Source organism: Podarcis liolepis (assembly GCF_965112155.1).
Source record: "Podarcis liolepis genome assembly, chromosome: 9".
NCBI classification, from domain to species: Eukaryota; Metazoa; Chordata; class Lepidosauria; order Squamata; family Lacertidae; genus Podarcis; species Podarcis liolepis.
In genome coordinates, this window is record NC_139564.1 from 11440554 (window position 1) to 11461213 (window position 20660).

Consider the following 20660-nt stretch of genomic DNA (forward strand, 5'->3'; position numbering starts at 1 on the left):
CTTCTTCCCCCCCTTTCTTCTCCTTCTCCTTTTTACAACCTGCTGCTTTTCTTCTTCCTGGGAAGCCTGACGAAATGAAGGGGATTAAGAAGTAGAAAGGAATGTGCTGGCGAGAGACAACTCAGTTCACAGGCCAGTGTAGATAAGGCCGTTCCTGCTAACATAGTTTGAAAAGTGGTGTGCAAGAGGAGGGCGAGGGCAGGTTGGAGATAACAGGCTCTGGCGATCCAGGACAGAGCTTTGCAAAAAAAAAATATATATTTTCAAAAAATCAGGAATGCATTTGATGCGTTACAGAGTTATGCGAGCAGGGCATGCGACGAAACATAGCGCAGTTGGTAGAGCACCAGGCTCTTCATATCAGGGTCGTGGGCTTGAACCTCGAGTTGGGTGAAAGATTCCTGCATTCATAGAATCATAGAATTGGAAGGGACCCCATGGGTCATCTAGTCCAACCCTCTGCAATGCAAGAATTGCAGCTAAAGCATCCTGTCAGATGGCAATGGTGGTTGCTCATGAGTAACCAGTCAGGACTCCGACCTGTCTTCTACAGGTTTTATTTTGGTGCAAAACTATTTACAGTGCAGAACCACAAGTTCATGTCTGCCTCAATCGCTAGCAGAATCCAGGAGTGGTCGTTTCTGGGTCCTCCCCCAACATAAGAGCTTAGTCACCCCCAGCCTTTTCCTTCCTTCTTTGCGTTTTACGCCTCTGCGCAAGGTGGGTGACGGAAGAGGCATGCTTCCCTCCTGGTTGGCTTGGCCAGGAGCAGTGCCGAGGCTCCCAGCAGCATCCTCTAGCCCTTTCCCCTCCTTTACCCAGGAGGTGTGGCTTTCCCCACCCTCAGACTGATGAGGTGCGGCGCTGGAGCTCCCAGCAGCATCCTCTAGCCCCTTCCCCTCTTCTCCATTGGAGGTGTGGCTTTCTCCACCGCAGGAAGAGGAACTGCTTCTCAAGATTTTCAGAGGTTCCCTGTATCCCAACTGCTCTTCTGCCAGTGTGGTGTAGTGGTTAAGAGCGGTAGTCTCGTAATCTGGGGAACCGGGTTCGCGTCTCCGCTCCTCCACATGCAGCTGCTGGGTGACCTTGGGCCAGTCACACTTCTTTGAAGTCTCTCAGCCCCACTCACCTCACAGAGTGTTTGTTGTGGGGGAGGAAGGGAAAGGAGAATGTTAGCTGCTTTGAGACTCCTTAAAGGGAGTGAAAGGCAGGATATCAAATCCAAACTCCTCCTCCTCCTCCTCCTCCTCCTCCTCCTCCTCCTCCTCCTCCTCTTCTTCTTCTTCTTCTTCTTCTTCTTCTTCCCTGCCCTGTTCCGATGGCAGTCCCCTGACACATCCATGACAGATGGCCGTCCAAGCTTCCTAGAAACCTCCAAGGAAGGAGAGTCCACCACCTTCTGAAGGAGTCCATTCCAAAGTCAAACAGCTCTTCCTGCCAGGAACTTTTTCCTGATGTTTAGTTGGAATCTCCTTTCCTGCAACTTGAAGCCATTGGTTTGAGTCCTACCCTCCGGAGCAGGAGAAACAAGCTTGTTCCCTCTTCCATGGGACAGCCCTTGAGATATTTGAAGATGGCTATCACATCTCCTCTCAGTCTCTTTTTCAGGCTAAACATACCCAGCTCCTTCAACCATTCTTCATAAGGCTTCGTTTCCAGATCCTTCCCCCTGCCCCGCTGCAGCTGATAGCATTTTATTTTAAAATTAAGACACATAAGACCATTTATACAATGTGTTTCATTAAAAAAGGATCAAGTTGTAAACTAGGAAGGTCTGAGAAGGAGCTTGCTATCCACAGCTAGCAAAAAACAGAGTATGGTTAATGCCCCAGAAGTGCAGAAGGCAGAACCCCTTTTTCTGTTCCCACCCCCTTTTTGAGTCAGCACAACGAGTATTACCCTCCTTAGCAGCAACCCAAGCAAATGCTTGTTGTTTTTGGGTGGCTGGCGTACCCCATCAGTTCATTTAGAAATCAAAGTGTCCAATTAAAAACAATGTAGATTTCCTCCATCATAAAAAAGTGAAGACTTTCCTCTTTAGAATACATTTTGTTTCCAGATCCTTGATCACCTTGGTCACTGAAATATACTGCTGCATTTTGGATCCTATTGTTCTAGGGCCAATCAGACTGCTGCATTTTGGATCCTATTCTAGGACCAATCAGACTGCTGCATTTTGGATCCTATTCTAGGACCAATCAGACTGCTGCATTTTGGATCCTATTCAACTCATAACAATCACCCTCCTCTGCACATGTTCCAGGGGCTTGGACTAGATGACCCTCATGTTCTCTTCCCTACAATTCTATTATTCTGTTTACTCAGGATACTCTATTTGGTTCCTCCTACCGCCCAGTTTTTCATTTTTCTCCTCCCAACAGCCAGCCACCATCTTGTGGATGCCCAGTCTCCATCAGGCTATTTTGTGGTGTTGTCCACCCCATGTGGACATCAGCGGTTAACCTGAATGGAGTACTTACGTTTATTTCTGTTGCACAGCACGGTGAGCAGTGGCAGAAAGATGCCTGCACAACCTGTGTCTGCGACAGAGGGGAGCCCAGGTGTCTGAGGCAGACCTGCACACCTGTGACCTGCGAGAAGGTAATTTCCGAGCTTGGAATCCTGGGAGAATCCCAGCAGTTTGCTGTTCTCTCTTTTCACGAGGCATCTGAATTGCGTGTTCCTAGGGGGAGAGCAAAATACAGCGTCCTGGAGTTTGCTGCGAGGAATGCGTCCCCTCCAAGGGGAGCTGCGTTCATGATGGCATCGTAAGGTACCACGACGAGATGTGGAACGGTACCGGGTGCGAGTTCTGCATGTGTGACGGAGGGCGAGTCTCTTGCTGGCACGGAGGGTGTGCCAAGGTGGAGTGTGCCCCGGTAAGAAAATGACCGCGTTTTGAGCAACTTTATCTATCTAGTTCTATTATTTATTTACATAGAACATTCCCAGAAACACTAACTAAAAACAAAAAAACCCAACAGGAAAAGCAGAAATGAAAGCTGGGAATCTTGGGATTGTGTTTTATTTGTTTTGTTTTATTTTTTGTTTAGATAACACCATTATAAATTCTGTTTTCAGTTTTCAATAATTTATGAATACACATCTTAAAGTCTCATATTTCCAATATCGATACATATCAGACTTCCCTTCCTCCCTTTTGCAGCTTCTTCTCTTGTTTAAATTTTCAACACTGGATTTTCCACTTCATTCCATTTTTGAACTGTTCTACAATTAATCTTGACAATACTTTTAACTGCTTGATTTAAGTAAACCCTACCAATGCACCTAGTTGCATACCATGATTTTTCAAATATTCCACAAATATTCCCCGACTATTGTTTATTTGGGGTGGGTACCGGGAACTGGCAGGATACAGGCAACTGTGCACTGTGGGGAAGAGGTGTTGGAGTCTGGCTCTGGAGAGGGGGCCACTGATTTGTGGGGAACTGTATCATTGTCAAGGGATTGTCAGGCAAGCGCAGGTCATCCACAGGGCAGGAAGAATGTGAGGCATGAAATGCAATTAGATTTTAGTCACAGAAAATGGCAACACAGAATCATAGAATCATAGAATCATAGAGTTGGAACAGACCACAAGAGCCATCGAGTCCAACCCCCTGCAAAGCAGGAAACACCATCAGAGCACTCCTGACATATGGTTGTCAAGCCTCTGCTTAAAGACCTCCAAAGTAGGAGACTCCACCACACTCCTTGGCAGCAAATTCCACTGTCGAACAGCTCTTACTGTCAGGAAGTTCTTCCTAATGTTTAGGTGGAATCTTCTTTCTTGTAGTTTGGATCCATTGCTCCGTGTCCGCTTCTCTGGAGCAGCAGAAAACAACCTTTCTCCCTCCTCTATGTGACATCCTTTTATATATTTGAACATGGCTATCATATCACCCCTTAACCTCCTCTTCTCCAGGCTAAACATGCCCAGCTCCCTTAGCCGTTCCTCATAAGGCATCGTTTCCAGGCCTTTGACCATTTTGGTTGCCCTCCTCTGGACACGTTCCAGTTTGTCAGTGTCCTTCTTGAACTGTGGTGCCCAGAACTGGACACAGTACTCCAGGTGAGGTCTGACCAGAGCAGAATACAGTGGCACTATTACTTCCCTTGATCTAGATGCTATACTCCTATTGATGCAGCCCAGAATTGCATTGGCTTTTTTAGCTGCCGCGTCACACTGTTGGCTCATGTCAAGTTTGTGGTCAACCAAGACTCCTAGATCCTTTTCACATGTACTGCTCTCAAGCCAGGTGTCACCCATCTTGTATTTGTGCCTCTCAATTTTTTTTGCCCAAGTGCAATACTTTACACAACAGAGTTCCTCTGACTCCGCCTAATCCAGAAGGATACATTGCTGAAACTGACCACTGCCCCCACCCTTCCCCTCTAACCTTGCACTCTGTATCCCTCAAAAGCAGACGAAGGCTGCGTCAAGCAGGGTGGGGTGGGGTGGTGGTGGTTCCTCCTCTGGGCATGTCTGGCCTGTTGCTCAGCAATGTGCAGGACTCTCCTCGGTCGCAGTGTCAGAGGGGGAGGTGAGCCAGCAGACTGGGACTGTCCCGCTGCTGGGTAGCAATTTCTGACTCCTCTCTGTTTGAGTCTGCACTCACACCACAATTCTCAGCCTGTCTTTGAAGGGCCTCTTTCTTCTAACACCCCACCCCCCTTTGACCGCTCCAAGCTCCTGCTTCTAGTGTCTCCCACCTCCTCCCTTCCTCAGACTGCTCTCCAGTGTCCCACCTGTCAGGTGTGCATGCAGCAGCCAGGCCCTGTGACCAATAGGAATTTGTAGGACTGGGGCCTTCCTAAGTTTGTTCTGAAGAGGCAAGGCGCTGCCGCACAGGCGAGGCCAATTGGTAACTCACAGCACCAGGTGGCAAGAGCTGGGAAGGGATATAAGGTCAACATTTCCCTTCGGCTCTTTGCCACAGCAACACGTTCCCTGCCTTGCTGTGTTTGGCTTCTTGCTTCCTGATCCTTGAACCTCGGCTTCCTGACTCCCTGCTTCTTGATCCTCGGACCCTTGACTTTGTGGATTCCTTGCTTCTTGATCCTCGGACCCTTGACTTCGTGACTCCTTGCTTCTTGACCCTCGGACTCTTGGCTTCTTGACTCCTTGCTTCTTGATCCTCGGACCCTTGGCTTCTTGACTCCCGGCTCTCTGACCCACAGAATCTTGGCTTCCTGACTCCTGGCTTCTGGACCCCCGTTCCTGCTCCCACCCTGCCATTTTGCCCCTGGTCCTGAAGTCCCCTGCCAGGACTTCGATCGCCTGTGAACCGGACCGTGACACCACCACCATGATCCAGGGTCTAAGTCGTCTTCGGTGTCATCCCTGGGGGGGGGGGGCTCTAGGGCAGGCGGCACCCACCACTCATCCTCATTATGCCAGTCTCTGACAATCACTCGAGAGGCAAGAGTCAGAGGCAAGGGAAACTTCAGAGCTGGAGGGTGGAGCGCAGGAGGGGTTGGAGGAAGAGGCAGGCCAGGCAAGTGAAATATTCCCCACCCTTCTCCAGCACAACAGTAACCCAGGACCAGGAAGGGGCTGAAAGGGGAAGGGCAGAGGAAGTTTCCATGCAGGCATAGTCTCCAGCTGGTGGAAAGGGGGTGGTCCCCTGTTGCTACAACTGCTCCACAGAACATGGACCTGAAATAGCTGCCTAGCCACTAGATTGGTATTCACAGATATCCAGAGCTGTAAAAGTGATGCAAGTGGTCCAGCGCTGAGGGCCTTCTGGCGATTCCCTCATTGCGAGAAGCAAAACTACAGGGAATCAGGCAGAGGGCCTACTCGGTAGTGGCACCCGCCCTGTGGAACGTCCTCCAACCAGATGTCAAAGAGATGAACAACTGCCTGACATTTAGAAGACATCTGAAGGCAGCCCTGTTCAGGGAAGTTTTTAATGTGTGACATTTTAAGGTATTTTTAATCTTTGTTGGAAGCCGCCCAGAGTGGCTGGAGAAACCCAGCCAGATGGGCGGGGTACAAATAATAAATTATTATTATTATTATTATTGTTATTAGTGTTATTAGTGTTATCTTTGACAACAAAGAGTTAAGTATCTGCCATGTGTTCTCGACAGTGGGACTGCCCACTTTCTCCCCCCCCTCCTGCCACAGGTGCCCACATACCCAACCCTGGCAGCTTACGGGGCAGCTGTACACAAGAGCTATGGGGTCCCAGCCCTAGTTGCAGTTGCTCCTGACATCTGGTCCATACCCTCTTGTGACCTTTCTTGCCCCTGCTTCATGATAAGCAGAAAAAATGACGCTAGATAGTCAGTGTGTGTATGTGTGTGTATGTAAGGATTCACAGCATCAATTATGCAAAGTACGAGACATTTCGCAAATTTGCATTATTTACAGGGGCAGCCGAACTCGGCTCATTTGGATGTGGAATTTGGATTAACTTTAGATGGATAGCTATGTATTTTTTAGTCCAGAGTGCACACTCCGCGGCTTATTATCAGTGATGTATTCTAGCTCAGCAGCCCCCAGAGGTGTCATCGGTGCCATTCCACCGAAATATTTTATAAAGTCGGCAACAAAAGCAGCAGGTATCTTCTCTCTCCCTTCCGCCTGCTTTCAAAACCCTCCCAAATCTTCCCAGCTAGTTCTGTATTTAGGACATTTGCATCAGTAAACCGGAGCTAAATTGAAGCCAGGTCTCCGCGGGTTTCATCCTTCGTTGGGGAAGAATTAACTTTTCTGGTCACATAACTCTGTTTAAGCTGCAACGAGGCCCCTGGCATAGGCAGGGCAGGTAGGCAGGGACAGGATTATGGAGACTATGCAAGAAAAGAAACTCATTTCACACGCTTCCAGCAAACTGGTTGGGATGAGCCTCTCGACAAGCAGCGAGTTTCAGGTGGCTGTCTCTTAAGTTCTCTGACAAATGTGGGCTTGCATTTATTTATTACCAGATGACTGGGAGAAGGGTGAAGTTTGTTGGCAGGCATTGAACTGCCCCGGGAAATCCCACAATCCTCAGCTCTGCTGTTCTGAGAGAGAGTGAGAGTGCAGTATCCTAGGCAGTCTGGGATATTTTTAAAAGGGTGCCACTGTGGGCGTTTAAGATCTTTTCCTCAGGCTCAGGTTAATATGCCTGTTCCCTCACAATGAACAGCTGCAGCTGCGTTTGAGAAGCGGCAATAGCACATTGTGTGGGATGAGCAGCGCTAATGTGAACTATTCATATTTCCACAATAGCTTTGTAGAAAAGGAGTTCAGGCCCAGCAAATAATAATAATAATAATAATAATAATAATAATAATAATAATAATGTATTTTTCCATGTACAAGACACCCCCATGTATAAGACGACCCCTATTTTTAAAACCCCAAATTCAGAAATTGAGTTGTTTAGCTTTTGGGGTGGGGTGGGGGAGGTCACTTCCACCAATCGCTCACCCACCTGTCCGCCACTGCCAATCATTTGCCACAGCCACTTCCAATTGCACACCTCGCCACAGCCGCCAATTGTCTGCCCACTCGGCGCCACCAGCAGCCCACCCGCCCACTTGCCACAGCCGCCAATCGCCTTCCTGCCTCTCCACAGCCACTAGTTGCCTGCCCAATTGGCACAGCCACAGCCAATCGCTAGCAGGCCTTGCCGCAGCCACCAATCACCCGCCCAATCACCACCACCAGTCTCCTGTTTGCTGCTGCCATTAACCGCATGTTGCCCTTCTGCATTCACTATCTGTGTGTAAGACGACACCCAATTTTTGCCTAATTTTTTAAAAAGCAAAAAGCAGTGTTTTATACACAGAAAAATACGGTACTTATACGCCGCCCATCTGACTGCATTGCCCCAGCCACTCTGGATGGGTTCCAACATAATACAGTATACAGTAACACAACAGCAGCAACAACACCACCACCACCACAACAACAGAACATCACAGATTAAAAGCATCCTGATATACGGCTGCCTTCAGATGTCATCTAAAAGTCAAATAGCTGTTTATCTGTTTGACATCTGATGGGAGGGTGTTCCACAGGGAGGGCGCCACTGCCTAGAAGGCCCTCTGTCTGGTTCCCTCTAATTTCACTTCTCACAGTGAGGGAACCGCCAGAAGGTCCTCGGAGCTGGACCTTAGTGGATGGTGGGGTGGAGATGCTCCTTCAGGTATTCAGGGCCGAGGCCATTTAGGGCTTTAAAGGTCAGAACCACACTTTGAATTGTGCTCGGAAACGTAATGGGAGCCACTGTAGGTTCTTTAGGACCGGTGTTATATGGTCCCAGTGGCTGCTCCTTTTCACCGGTCTAGCTGCCGCGTTCTGGATTAGTTGTAGTTTCCGAGTCACCTTCAAAGGTAGCCCCACTTAAGGAAAGGATGGTTGTATGTTCCCCCCAGGCTCAGAGGCAGGGTGTTCCTGAATGCTGGTTATAGAACATCCTGAGCAATAGAACATCCCTGTGCTCCTATCCTGCTTGTGGGCTTTTCAGAGGCCCTAAGTTGGCACCGGTGAGAAAGGACGCTGGACCAACTAGGCCTTTGAGGTGGTATTCCACGCTCATCCTACTTAAGAGTAAACCCTTTGAAGTTAATGGACATGCCCATCTTAGGATCATTAATTTCAAGTGGTTCTACTCTGAGTAGGGCTTAGCACACAGAACGGGAACAGACCAAATGTTGGAAGGATGCCACCCAACGCCTCTTGACCCAATATCAGTTACAAGATCTTTAGGTGATCATGAAGATGGAGAAGAGGCACTTAAGAGATTGTCTCTTCTGGTCCGATGCAGAAAGGGATTCAACCACGATTGCCTCTACCAAAAGCTCACCATGGTTCCCACTTATCAAAACGGAGCGCATCCAAAGTAGTTATTTGACAAAACTCCCAATTATGATTCCAATCGATGCCCTCGATGGTGGTGGATGGTCAGAGAGCCAGTGTGGTGTAGTGGGTAAGAGCGGTGGGCTCGTAATCTGGTGAACTGGGTTCGATTCCCGCTCTTCCACATGCAGCTGCTGGGTGACCTTGGGCTAGTCACACTTCTCTGAAGTCTCTCAGCCTCACTCACCTCACAGAGTGTTTGTTGTGGGGGAGGAAGGGAAAAGGAGATTGTTAGCCGCTTTGAGACTCCCTAGGGTAGTGATAAAGCGGGATATCAAATCCAAACTCTTCTTCTTCTTCTTCAGTACAGCAAAGTACAGTACAAGGAGAGACTTTGTGTGGGCAACCTTGTGTAGAGGACCTGTAGTACTATTTATTGCAATGCCCCCTATATATGGAACCAAGAGACCGATTTATAAAACCCCTGAGTAGGGCTTAGCTGAATGCCACCCCAGGCCTGATCCTGCAGGACTGCTCTTAAGAGGGTCCCCACCCAACAGAGTGGGAGGCCACGATGTTCTGAGGAGAAAACGTTAGAGAACAAGTGCTTTCTTTCTTCGTTTTTTCCTTTTCAGAACATAGCGTCGCCTCAGGGATCGCACGAGGCGCAAACTGTTGTGTAGATCTTTGAAGAGGCTTTCATTTCAACAGCCTCGCTGCCACCACTGTGGCCCCTGGCGTTGCATTGTAAGCTGGGCAGCGAAAAATGAGACCGTTATCTTAAACAATCCTCCCCAGCTCTGAATCTTGGCAGGCAGGCGGGCATTTTTTGGCAGGGAGGACCCCACCCCATACATATTTGTCCTTGCTTGTTATATGAAGTGGGCTCTTGTGCGTGCTGGGGAAGGTAACAGCACCAACCGGGAATGTTAACAATATGTACTGTGACAAGGGCTCTTTCCACACCGCATAATTTTGCAACAGATGTATAAATAGTTTAACCTCCCTTTCCTAGAAGCACACTTCCCAGAGGTGATCAAACATTGATCAAAGCTTTCCCCTTGAAGGGTCAACGAAATGTTGCCTTCAGAGGAACCATAGATTCATAGAATTGTACAGTTGGAAGGGAGCCAGGGGTCATCTAGTCCAACCCCCCACAATGCCAGGATCTCAGCTAAAGCATCCATGACAGATGGCCATCCAACCACTGCTGAAAAACCTCCAAGGAACAAGAGTCCATCATCTCCCAAGGAAGTCTGTTCCACTGCCAAACAGCTCCTGCTGTGTCAGGGAACTGCCATCACGGTCAGGAGTGGAGGAAGGGCTCCCGAGCGATGCCGAAGAAGGTCCCAGCAGGAAAGGAGGGGGCTCAGCGACCGGGGAAGGAAATCAGCGTTACACCAGGGAGAAAGGCGGGCAGAGGCGAGCTTCAGAGGGATGGCTCCAGGACTCTTCGCTAGAGACCAGCGGGGAGAGCATTGGTCCTCCACTGCCCACACCCACCCTGCACAGAAGACTTCCGCGCAGGGAGGCTAGGCGGAGACTATCCGTCAAGGAACTTTTATGTTGGAAGAAGTTCAGGAAACGCCCACTGACGGATTCTGCCAGTGACTGAGACAGACGCGGAATCAGGACTGTCCAGCCAGGGGAAGGTTTATCCAGGCAACCTCACCGAGAGTGGCAGCAACTTACGCACGAGCAACCCCCAATTCCCATTACATGCTGTCAGAAAGCTTTTTCTGAATGTATAGTCGGAATCTCTTTTCTTGCAACTTGAAGCCACCGGTTCGAGTCCTACCCTTCCAGTCATTTCTGCCATTTCGGCACAAGCCATCAACTTAATCTGCCATTCTTCTCTGGTCGGGATTTATCTTCTTTCCATCTCTGGGTCAATAACATCCGCACAGTGGCGGTCGCATGCATAAAGAGTATTTTCTGCTCCATTGGGATTTCGGCACCTAGAATATTACTGCATTTATATATGCATTGTGAAGATGACTTTTGTGGGATACAGCTAGCATATGTGGCTGAGAATTTAGATCCAGCCACGGATCCACACATATATCTGCCCATGGCTATATCCACCGAGCCTGTGTGGTTTAGTGGTGAGAGTGTCAGATTAGGTGGGCTATCAGTTTTGGGCATAACATCGAATTGGATAAAATTATGGAATGAAAGTATAAAATTTATGTCATGTATGGCTCTGAAAGAAAATTTAATGAAGATGATTTAACGCCGGCAAAATTGGCAAAAACGCATAGGATGAAGGATAAGAAATGTTGGAAGTGCAAAGAGGTGGATGGTGAATATTATCACATGTGGTGGATTTGTGATAAAGTTAAGACATTTTGGGAGTCAATTTACAATGAACTTAAGAAAATATTAAAATATACTTTCCCTAAAAAGCCAGGGGCTTTTTTTGCTTGGCCTGATGGGAAAGGAGATTAATTCAAAAGATCAAAGATTATTCATGTATGCCACAGCTGCGGCAAGGACTTTGTTGGCCCCAAACTGGAAATCACAAGAAGTTCCTACCATTGCAGAGTGGCAGACGAAAATGATAGACTATGCGGAGTTAGCCAAACTGACTGGCAGGATTCAAGATCAGGACGATCAAAGATTCCGGAAAAATTGGAGTAAATTTATTGTGTATTTAAAGGACAACTGTAAAAGCTTAAAGACACTAGCAGGATTGAGGTAACTTCTACAATGTGGACAGGATGATTTAGGTGTAAAAAGATAAAATACGCAACAGGATGTGATAAGGGATACCAACTGAAGGGAAGGAGGGAAGTTGCAAGCTCGGCAGAGCATAAGGCTTATAGGTTGATTAATGTACAGTGGTACCTCGGGTTACATACGCTTCAGGTTACATATGCTTCAGGTTACACACTCTGCTAACCCAGAAATAGTGCTTCAGGTTAAGAACTTTGCTTTAGGATAAGAACAGAAATCGGGTTCTGGCAGCGCAGCGGCAGCAGGAGGCCCCATTAGCTAAAGTGGTGCTTCAGGTTAAGAACAGTTTCAGGTTAAGAACGGACCTCTGGAACGAATTAAGTACTTAACCCGAGGTACCACTGTACTGTAAGAATGAATGTGTAAAGAAAATAAGAAAAAATTATTGGGGGGGAAAAGAGAGAGTGTCAGATTAGGAACTGGGAGACCCGGGTTCAAATCCCCCCACAGCAGTGAAACTCACTGGGTAACCTTAGGCCAGCTACCTCCTCCCAGCCATGTTCATTACCTTTATCTCCTTGCCCTGACCTGGGTTCAAGTCCCCATTTGCCTTCGCGGCTCAGCGGCAATCATGCAGTTTGCGCTCTCTCAGCAGCCTAAAATATACCTGGCCTACCTCACAGGGGGGAGTTGTGAGGCTAAAAAGGGGACCATTGCCCTATCCACCACTCTTGAGCTCTTTGGAGGAAACTTTTGCGATGGACGACAAAGTAATCAAGCAAGCCAATTGCGATAGCCATGCAGGCTGGATTCAGTCCATGAAACTGGATCCCCGTTTTGATCCCTTGCCAGTTTTGTGGCATTTCGGCTGGGAGCTTGCGGGAATTGTTCTGCAGCCACAAAGGTATTTAAGCACACATATCTTTTGGGAGAGAACCAAGAGTGATGGAATGAGCTCCAGGAGTGATAAAGGGAAATAGGATCTTAAAGACTGCATTCCAGTAAAAAAAAAAAAGTTTGGGCTCCCACTGTCTTCTTCCAGCATTGTATTTTTATTTTTTTAAAAAAACGCTAATTCTGGGTATCATGCTGTGGCTGCCTCTTTCTCCACAGGGTGAAGAATTAGTTCGTTTAGAAGGCAAGTGCTGTCCTGAATGCATTCCCAGAGGCAGGCCTTGTGTTCACCAAGGGCGTACCAAATATGTAAGTAGCCTGACAACTTGGGGCACATAGAACTGTTTGGGTGATGGATTGAAGAATGATATTCACCCAAATGGGAGCCATCAGTGTAGAATCACAGGCTACGTAACCTGAGCCATGTAGGTTTATAACTTGCACATATCTACTTAGCTGAAAGACGTGTTTCTGCATCCAAAAATCTGTTGTTTTTTCTTTTTAAAAAAGCAATATTCTAGCACTTAAGCTAGTGAGTGCTGGAAAGTATACAGTCATACCTCATGTTACATTTGCTTCAGGTTGAGCGTTTTCAGGTTGCGTCCTGCGGTGACCCGGAAGTAACGGAACAGGTTACTTCTGGGTTTCGCTGCTCGCACATGCGCAGACGCGCAAAATGACGTCACGCGCATGTGCAGAAGCGGCGAATCGCGACCCGTGCATGCGCAGACTTGGGGTGTGTTCTGTTCAGGTTGTGAATGGGCCTCCGGAACGGATCCCGTTTGCAACCAGGGGTACCACTGTACAGTGGTACCTCGGGTTACACACGCTGCAGGTTACATACGCTTCAGGCTACAGACTCTACTAACCCAGAAATATTGCTTCGGGTTAAGAACTTTCTTCAGGATGATAACAGAAATCGTGTAGTGGCAGTGCGGTGGCAGTGGGAGGCCCTATTAGCTAAAGTGGTGCTTCAGGTTAAGAACAGTTTCAGGTTAAGAACGGACCTCTGGAACAAATTAAGTTCTTAACCCAAGGTACCACTGTACAAACTTTCCTTGTTGACGAATCTGAAATGAGAGGAGGAACAGAATGGAGTTCCTAGCTAGCATGACTCGCAGCTTCTGTGGTCCTTTCCCCTTTTCAGCAATCAGTTCTATGTGCAACTAACCTGGCAGTAAACCCCATTGACTGCCGTGGGGCAACTTTGGAGAAAAGTGTAACTTTGCTCTGGAGAACTCACGGGGAGCCACTGCATACCAGGCTAGCCCTTGTCTGCAGTGAGAGTCACGCCAGCTCTTGTCTCAATTGCCCAGGATCTGTTTCTTGGCCATGCTTCAGTGTGCTGGGATGTTGGGAACTGGCTGTGTCTATCAATCAGTCCTAAGGTTCTTGCCCCATTCCTCTGTAATGAGAGACATTCCAGGAGCCTTTCGCTCCGGTTTTTTGTTTCCTCTGGGTGAAAGGGCTTTGGAAACTGGAGCTAAGCAGAGAACTCTCAGTTTTCCTGAGAAAATTTCTGAGGTTTTTCTTGCTCCCCTAGAAGTAGGCCAATGTGCAGAATTCCCCCCTTCCCATATTCTCCGCCATTTTTTGGCGGCACCTGCCATTTCCTCACTGCAATGAATGTATCCCTGGAATGATGCAAACTAGATTTAATGAACACTCATATCCAAGTGCTTTGTAAATTGATAGCCATAGCCTTCTATATGCTAAACTTTTATGCTTTTCCACATTTGTTTAATGCCCCTACACCTTCTTTTAGCTTCTTATCTTTTATATGTACCTTTTGTTTAAATAATTTTAGCTTTCCAAAGCATTTCACAGACTTTAAATGATTGTATCCCCACCTACTTATGCTGGTCTATGACCGTAATAACATTTTGATTGACTGAAGATAGAACCATGGCCTGATGGAGGATACAAAATGGTAGGCAGGCTGCTAACAGCTTGCAGCCAAAACAGCAATCAATAGACACCTTAGGAACAAATAAGCATGCTGGGCTACTACCATGATTAATTGTGAGTGCCACCCCTGAGAGACTATTGATTTTTCCTGCACTTCAACTAGTCCATCATGTTTTGTCAGGCCTCCTGGACTGTCAATCAGGTGATGATTGCTGCCCAATGCCACCCATCTGACGGCGTTGCCCCAGCCACCCTAGGCAAAAATCAAGATTGATCCACAGTAGCCAGGATTGCCAAATTCATAATATTATATATCGCAGAAGTACCCAAAGGAAATTTATTCCAGCCCTTTGCTCAACAGCAAAACTATCCTGCTCACTTGCAGTCTGATCACAGTGTGTTTCAAGTCGAGAGAGAGAGAGAGAGAGAGAGAGAGAGAGAGAGGTTGCACAACAGAAAGGCACTTTCAGGATCCTTGGAAACAATCTTGAAATGTTCTCTGTCAATTGGCAGCTTTATTGGAATGGGATTACCTCATTCGATAATGTTTTACAGCACTCTTGCTCCCAAATGTTTAGCTGTTTTATCATAATTTGATGCGATCAGATTTTGAGGGCTTTCCTTATTCTGGCAATTGAATGATGATATTAGCTGCTACATTTGTACAATTGAATGGCTCCTAACAGTGTAATCAATACAGGCAGGGGAAAAAGATCAATGTTGTCTGAACTGTAACATCTAAGCCTGCATCAAAGCATTTGCCGGTGGAGCAAAGCATTCCCTTTCCAAGGCTAGTTTAGCCATTTGTCAAGGAATGGGATGCCTGTTTTTATATCCGAAGACATGTACACATGCGCACATGTGTGGCCTCATTCACACCACACATTGAAAGCACAACGATGCTGCTTTAAACAGTCATGTCTTCCCCTAGCCCTCCTCTGGGAGCTGTAGTTTGCTAAGGGTGCTGAGAGCTGTAAGGAGACCCCCCCATCCCCCTCTCAGAACTACAACTCCCAGAGTTCCCTGTGAAGAGGGGTTGACTGTGAAACCCCTTTGGGAGCTGCAGCTGTGTGTTAAGAAATCACCTTACTGTGCAAAGGTAAAATTGACAGTTGTTGCTCCATCAGGAGTCAGCAAACTTTTTCAGCAGGGGGCCAGTCCACTGTCCCTCAGACCTTGTTGGGGGGGGGGCTGGACTATATTTTTTGGGGGGGAAATGAACAAATTCCTACGTCGCACAAATAACCCAGAGATGCATTTTAAATAAAATGACACATTCTACTCATGTAAAAACACGCTGATTCCTGGACCGTCCGTGGGCCGGATTTAGAAAGCGATTGGGCCAGATCCGGCCCCCAGGTCTTAGTTTGCCTACCCATGCTCCATCCCCTTTTGGCTCTTGTTCCACTTACCACAAAATTTAATAAATAACACAGTGCTGAAAAGATGCAATAGGCCGTAGCTGTTATCGTTTTCTCATGCAGAGCGGAGAAAAATGGAAAGAGGGTCTGTGCCGCGAATGCGAGTGCCAGGATTCCGATGTGATTTGCTCCTCTCCGTCCTGTCCGACTTGCCCCACAGGCAGCGTGGCAGTTGCCGCGGCAGGACAATGCTGCCCTCCTTGCGAACCAGGTATTTCTATGACTGTTGAACTTTGTTTCTTTTCAAATGTCTCGCCCCTCCTTGTCCCTGAAGGCTCGGGCGCAGGTATCCTGTGTTTGTTTAATCGTTTTTCTTGTTTGTTTGAAGAGTCTTTGCCCTGCTCTTCAGCCGGAAAGGGCGCCTTACAAAGATTCCAACACAAAAGGGTGTGTGTGTGTGAGAGAGAGAGAAGACAGGCAAACTAATATCAGTGTACTGGATGAAGCAAAGATCACCAGTGTTGAAGCAATGATTCTTCAACATCAACTTCATTGGACTGGTCATGTGCTGATGCCTGATGATCGTCTTCCAAAGCAACTACTCTATTCCGAACTTAAAAATGGAAAGCGTATTGCTGGTGGTCAAACAAAAGAGGTTTAAAGACTCTCTCAATGCAAATCTAAAAAAAATGTAGTATAAACACCGACAACTGGGAAACACTGGCCTGCGAGCGCTCCAGTTGGAGAACAGCCTTTACCAAAGGTGTCATGGGCTTTGAAGACACTCAAACTCAGGACGCAAGGGAGAAACGTACTAAGAGGAAGGCACGATTGGCAAATCCATATCGTGATCAACTCCTGCCTGGAAACCAATGTCCCCTCTGTGGAAGGACGTGTGGTTCCAGAATTGGCCTCCACAGTCACTTATGGACTCACTGTTAAAACTGTGTTTATGGAAGACAATCTTACTTGGCTACAAGTGATCGCCGAAGAAGAAGAAGTGTATTAACTGTGGTTGTAATAACAACTGCAACAAATACTGCATATGTGCATATATATTTTTATTTCTTCGTGCTTTTAATGTGTGATGTTTTATTGTGTTTTTAACATTATGTTGGGAGCCACCCAGAGTGGGTGGCATAATAATAATAATAATAATAATAATAATAATAATAATAATAATAATAGCATTTGTACCCCACTCTTCAGCCAGCAAAGCTCCCAGAACAACTTACATGAAATCAAAACAAGACACTCCTTACCCACAAGGTTACATTCTAAGAAACAAACAAACAAAAATACAACACAGGGGCAAGGAGGGAAGGGGGAGAATTCAAAAACTCAGCCCCCAATTTCTAGCGGGTGGCGCTGTGGGTTAAACCACAGAGTCTAGGACTTGCCGATCAGAAGGTTGACGGTTTGAATCCCCGTGGCGGGGTGAGCTCCCGTTGCTCGGTCCCTGCTCCTGCCAACCTAGCAGTTTGAAAGCACGTCAAAGTGCAAGTAGATAAATAGATACCACTCTGGCGGGAAGGTAAATGGCGTTTCCGTGCGCTGCTCTGGTTCACCAGAAGCGGCTTAGTCATGCTGGCCACATGACCCGGAAGCTCTCTGGGCCAATAAAGGGAGATGAGCGCCGCAACCCCCGAGTTGGCCATGACTGGACCTAATGGTCAGAGGTCCCTTTACCTTTACCCATATCTCTCCCACTGATAAAATGGCTGCCCCCAAATGACAGTTGAGGGAAAAAGGCCTGATAAAACCTTTGCCCTCTGATTGTTACACTCACCTATACTGAACCAGAGTTGCCTTTTCTTCACCAACAACAGGTCGGTGCCATGCGGATTGTGTGACCTGCTCACAGTCTTTTGACCTCTGTGACGTCTGCCGTGACACAACCAAGCTGCTGCAGGCTGGGCGCTGTGTGGCCAGCTGTGGATCCGGGTATTATCAGGAAGCTGGACTTTGCTTAGGTAATCTATTTATTATTTACAATACAGTCATACCTCGGGTTACAGACGCTTCAGGCTGCGTTTTTTTGGGGGGGTTGCGGACCGCCAAAACCCGGAAGTACTGGAATGGGTTACTTCGGGGTTTCAGTGGTTGCATATGCACAGAAGTGCTAAATCGCGCTTTGCACATGCACAGAGGTCCCAAATTGCAACCCGCATGTGTGCAGATGCGCCGCTGCAAGTTGCGGATGCTGTGGGTTGTGAACGTGCCTCCCACACAGATTATGTTCGCAACCCGAGCGTCCACTGTATTTCAAATATTCTACTTAGCTGCAGAAAAATAAAACATTTTCATGTTTTTTTATGCCTGTAACATTCTGTGGGGTGCTTTTCTGAATAATGAAAAGCAGACTTACTTATCAACTTTTCCCTACAAATAAAATAATGACTTAATAACCTGCCCTTCTTCCTTGCAGATGATTCCAGGTAAGGAAGGATGAATCTGTCAATTGTGGCTTCCCTTTGTCAGAAAAAAGGGTGCTGACAGCATGCCCAGAGTTGTGTTGACTTTCAAAGTTCGTCAGTGTGTGCTTTTCAACAAGAGGGATGCCTTTGTGCTTTTCAGTTGGTCAGAAACATCACAGAATCGTAGAATTGTAGAGTTGGACGTTGGATGACTAGAGCCATCCAACATACCCAGCTCCCTCAACCATTCCTCATAAGGCTGGTTTCCAGATCCTTGATCATCCTGGTTGCTTTCCACTGTATGCGTTCCATCTTGTCAATATCCTTCTTAAATTGTGGTCCAAAGACTCACTCCATGTGCGGTCTGACCAAGACCAAACAGACACTAGACTTCTGCTGATGCAACCAGGAATAGCATCAGCTTTATTTGCGGCTGCATCACACTGTTGTCTCATGTTGAGCTTCTTATCTACTAAGACCCCTAAATCCTTTTCACATGTACTACTGGCAATCCATGGGACGCGGGTGGCACTGTGGTCTAAAGCACTGTTCCTAGGGTTTGCCGATCAGAAGGTCAGTGGTTCGAATCCCCGCGACGGGGTGAGCTCTCGTTGCTCGGTCCCTGCTCCTGCCAACCTAGCAGTTCGAAAGCACAAAGTGCAAGTAGATAAATAGGTACTGCTCCAGCGGGAAGGTAAACGGCGATTCCGTGCGCTGCTCTGGTTTTGCCAGAAGCAGCTTAGTCATGCTGGCCACATGACCCAGAAGCTGTACGCCGGCTCCCTCGGCCAGTAAAGCGAGATGAGCGCTGCAACCCCAGAGTCATCCGCAACTGGACCTAATGGTCGGGGGGGGGGTCCCTTTACCTTTACTGGCAATCCAGGTGTCCCCTATCTTAATATATGTGCAGCTGGTTCTTCTTGCCTAAGTGCAGAACCTTGCATTTGTCCCTATTGAAATTCCCTTCATTAGTTTTGGCCCAGTTCTCCAATCTGTGAAGGTCATCTTGAATCTTGATTCTGTCTTCTGCAGCATTGGCTACCCCTTCTAGTTTGGTGTCATCTGCAAATTTGATGAGCATCCCATCAACTCATTTATCCAAGTTGTTCATAAAGTTGTTGAACGACACTGGGCCCGAGACAGAACCCTGCGGCACCCCTCTTGTCACTTTTCCCCAGGATGATGAGGAACCACTCATCATCATCCATAGCAGAGCCTTCTACCGAGATTACTGATCCCCGTATGATGATTTAGATCCTTCGTAAGCACCTGAAAGGCCATATCAAGGAGGGAGTGCTGTATGCACTCAAAGGACCTATTGATGGCATTTACCATTGTACTGTTGAGAGTGTATTAACTTATGGTCTGTGTGTGTGGTTTGGGAGCTGCATGGTCAGGGAAAAAACAATGCTGTCCAGGGTTGTAAAGACTGCAGAGAGAATAATTGGGTGCACTCTTCCCACCTTGGATCAAATCTGTGCTTCCAGGTGCCATTAAAAAAAGCTGCAGAGATAGCACAGGATAGTGCGCACCCCGGAAATGATCTCTTTCAGCTGGAAAGGGTTATAAAGACTAGGACTAGCCACCTGAGAAACAGTTTCTATCCAAATGCGATTTTGGTTTTAAATGCAGTGTAAGGAGTCTGTATGGGAGTATATTGTATTTAAAAATGGGGTATGAGAGTTTTTAGGCGGCTAACCAGGTTGGGATAGCTGGGATAGCAGGCTTGTTGGTTTTTGAATGTCTTACGTAGATTTCGTTGTTCTGTATGGGACAATGACAATAAAGATTATTGTATCGTATCGAGTGGAAGGGCAGTCTCCAAAGTGTGCAGATATGGCCCCAAGGCTACCAGTTGCAGATTCCTGTTCTGTAAGAAACTCTTCTTTCTTTCCTGTCTTGGCCAGCCTGCAAGAAGACATGCTCTAATTGCACTGACGGGTTTGTGTGTACAGCATGCAAAGATTCGCTGCAGTTGAAGGATGGCCAGTGTGTGTCATCATGTGGTGAAGGATTCTTTCCAGGACCCCTCCATTGCTCAGGTAAGATAGATACCCATGTTTGATGACATGAGTTGTTTGTGTATTCTCCTTGGTCTAGTAAGGACAGCCAGTATGGCTCAACAATAGATAGCATGTTTGTTGTGGAGCTGGTCTCAAATGCCCTCTAAACTCTGAATGACTTTTTCTCTACTATATGTTTTGGAAAGCTGTTTTTCCTCTATGCATTTGGACACCTCTTACAATATTTCAGCCACAATGTGCATGATGGTTTCCGGAGATCAAGGAGATGTTTCCCATCTGTTTTTGGATACAGTTGGGTGCCATTTTGAATCAAGATGGTGGACTGAACATTAGAATTCCTAAGCAATGCTGAGTACAAGGCTACTAATATTTTATGTAAAAGAGATGCTTGATAACAATACAAAACAAAAACGTCAAACAGTAGCTGCTGTTATTAAACTGATACAGAAAAAAGGTTTTAAAAATAACAAGAACAATGGAAGATTTTGTATTTCGGCTGCCAATTGCCATAACTAAGTGGAAACGAAATATATGAAGAATGTTAGGGTATATTGATACACACATAATTTTATTTGTAAGCTGC

The 20660-nt window shown here is 47.0% G+C and overlaps 1 protein-coding gene across 2 annotated transcripts in view; it reads left to right on the forward strand.

Annotated features, from left to right (window-relative positions):
• FRAS1 (Fraser extracellular matrix complex subunit 1) overlaps positions 1 to 20660 on the forward strand; it is a 388317-nt gene that overhangs the window by 169016 nt on the left and 198641 nt on the right. For both annotated transcript variants that reach the window (XM_083520384.1, XM_083520385.1), the window contains exons 8-13: positions 2500 to 2601; positions 2688 to 2879; positions 12587 to 12676; positions 15760 to 15907; positions 17466 to 17609; positions 19961 to 20095. In XM_083520384.1, the coding sequence (XP_083376510.1) occupies positions 2500 to 2601; positions 2688 to 2879; positions 12587 to 12676; positions 15760 to 15907; positions 17466 to 17609; positions 19961 to 20095 (811 nt within the window). The remainder of the gene's footprint in view (positions 1 to 2499; positions 2602 to 2687; positions 2880 to 12586; positions 12677 to 15759; positions 15908 to 17465; positions 17610 to 19960; positions 20096 to 20660) is intronic.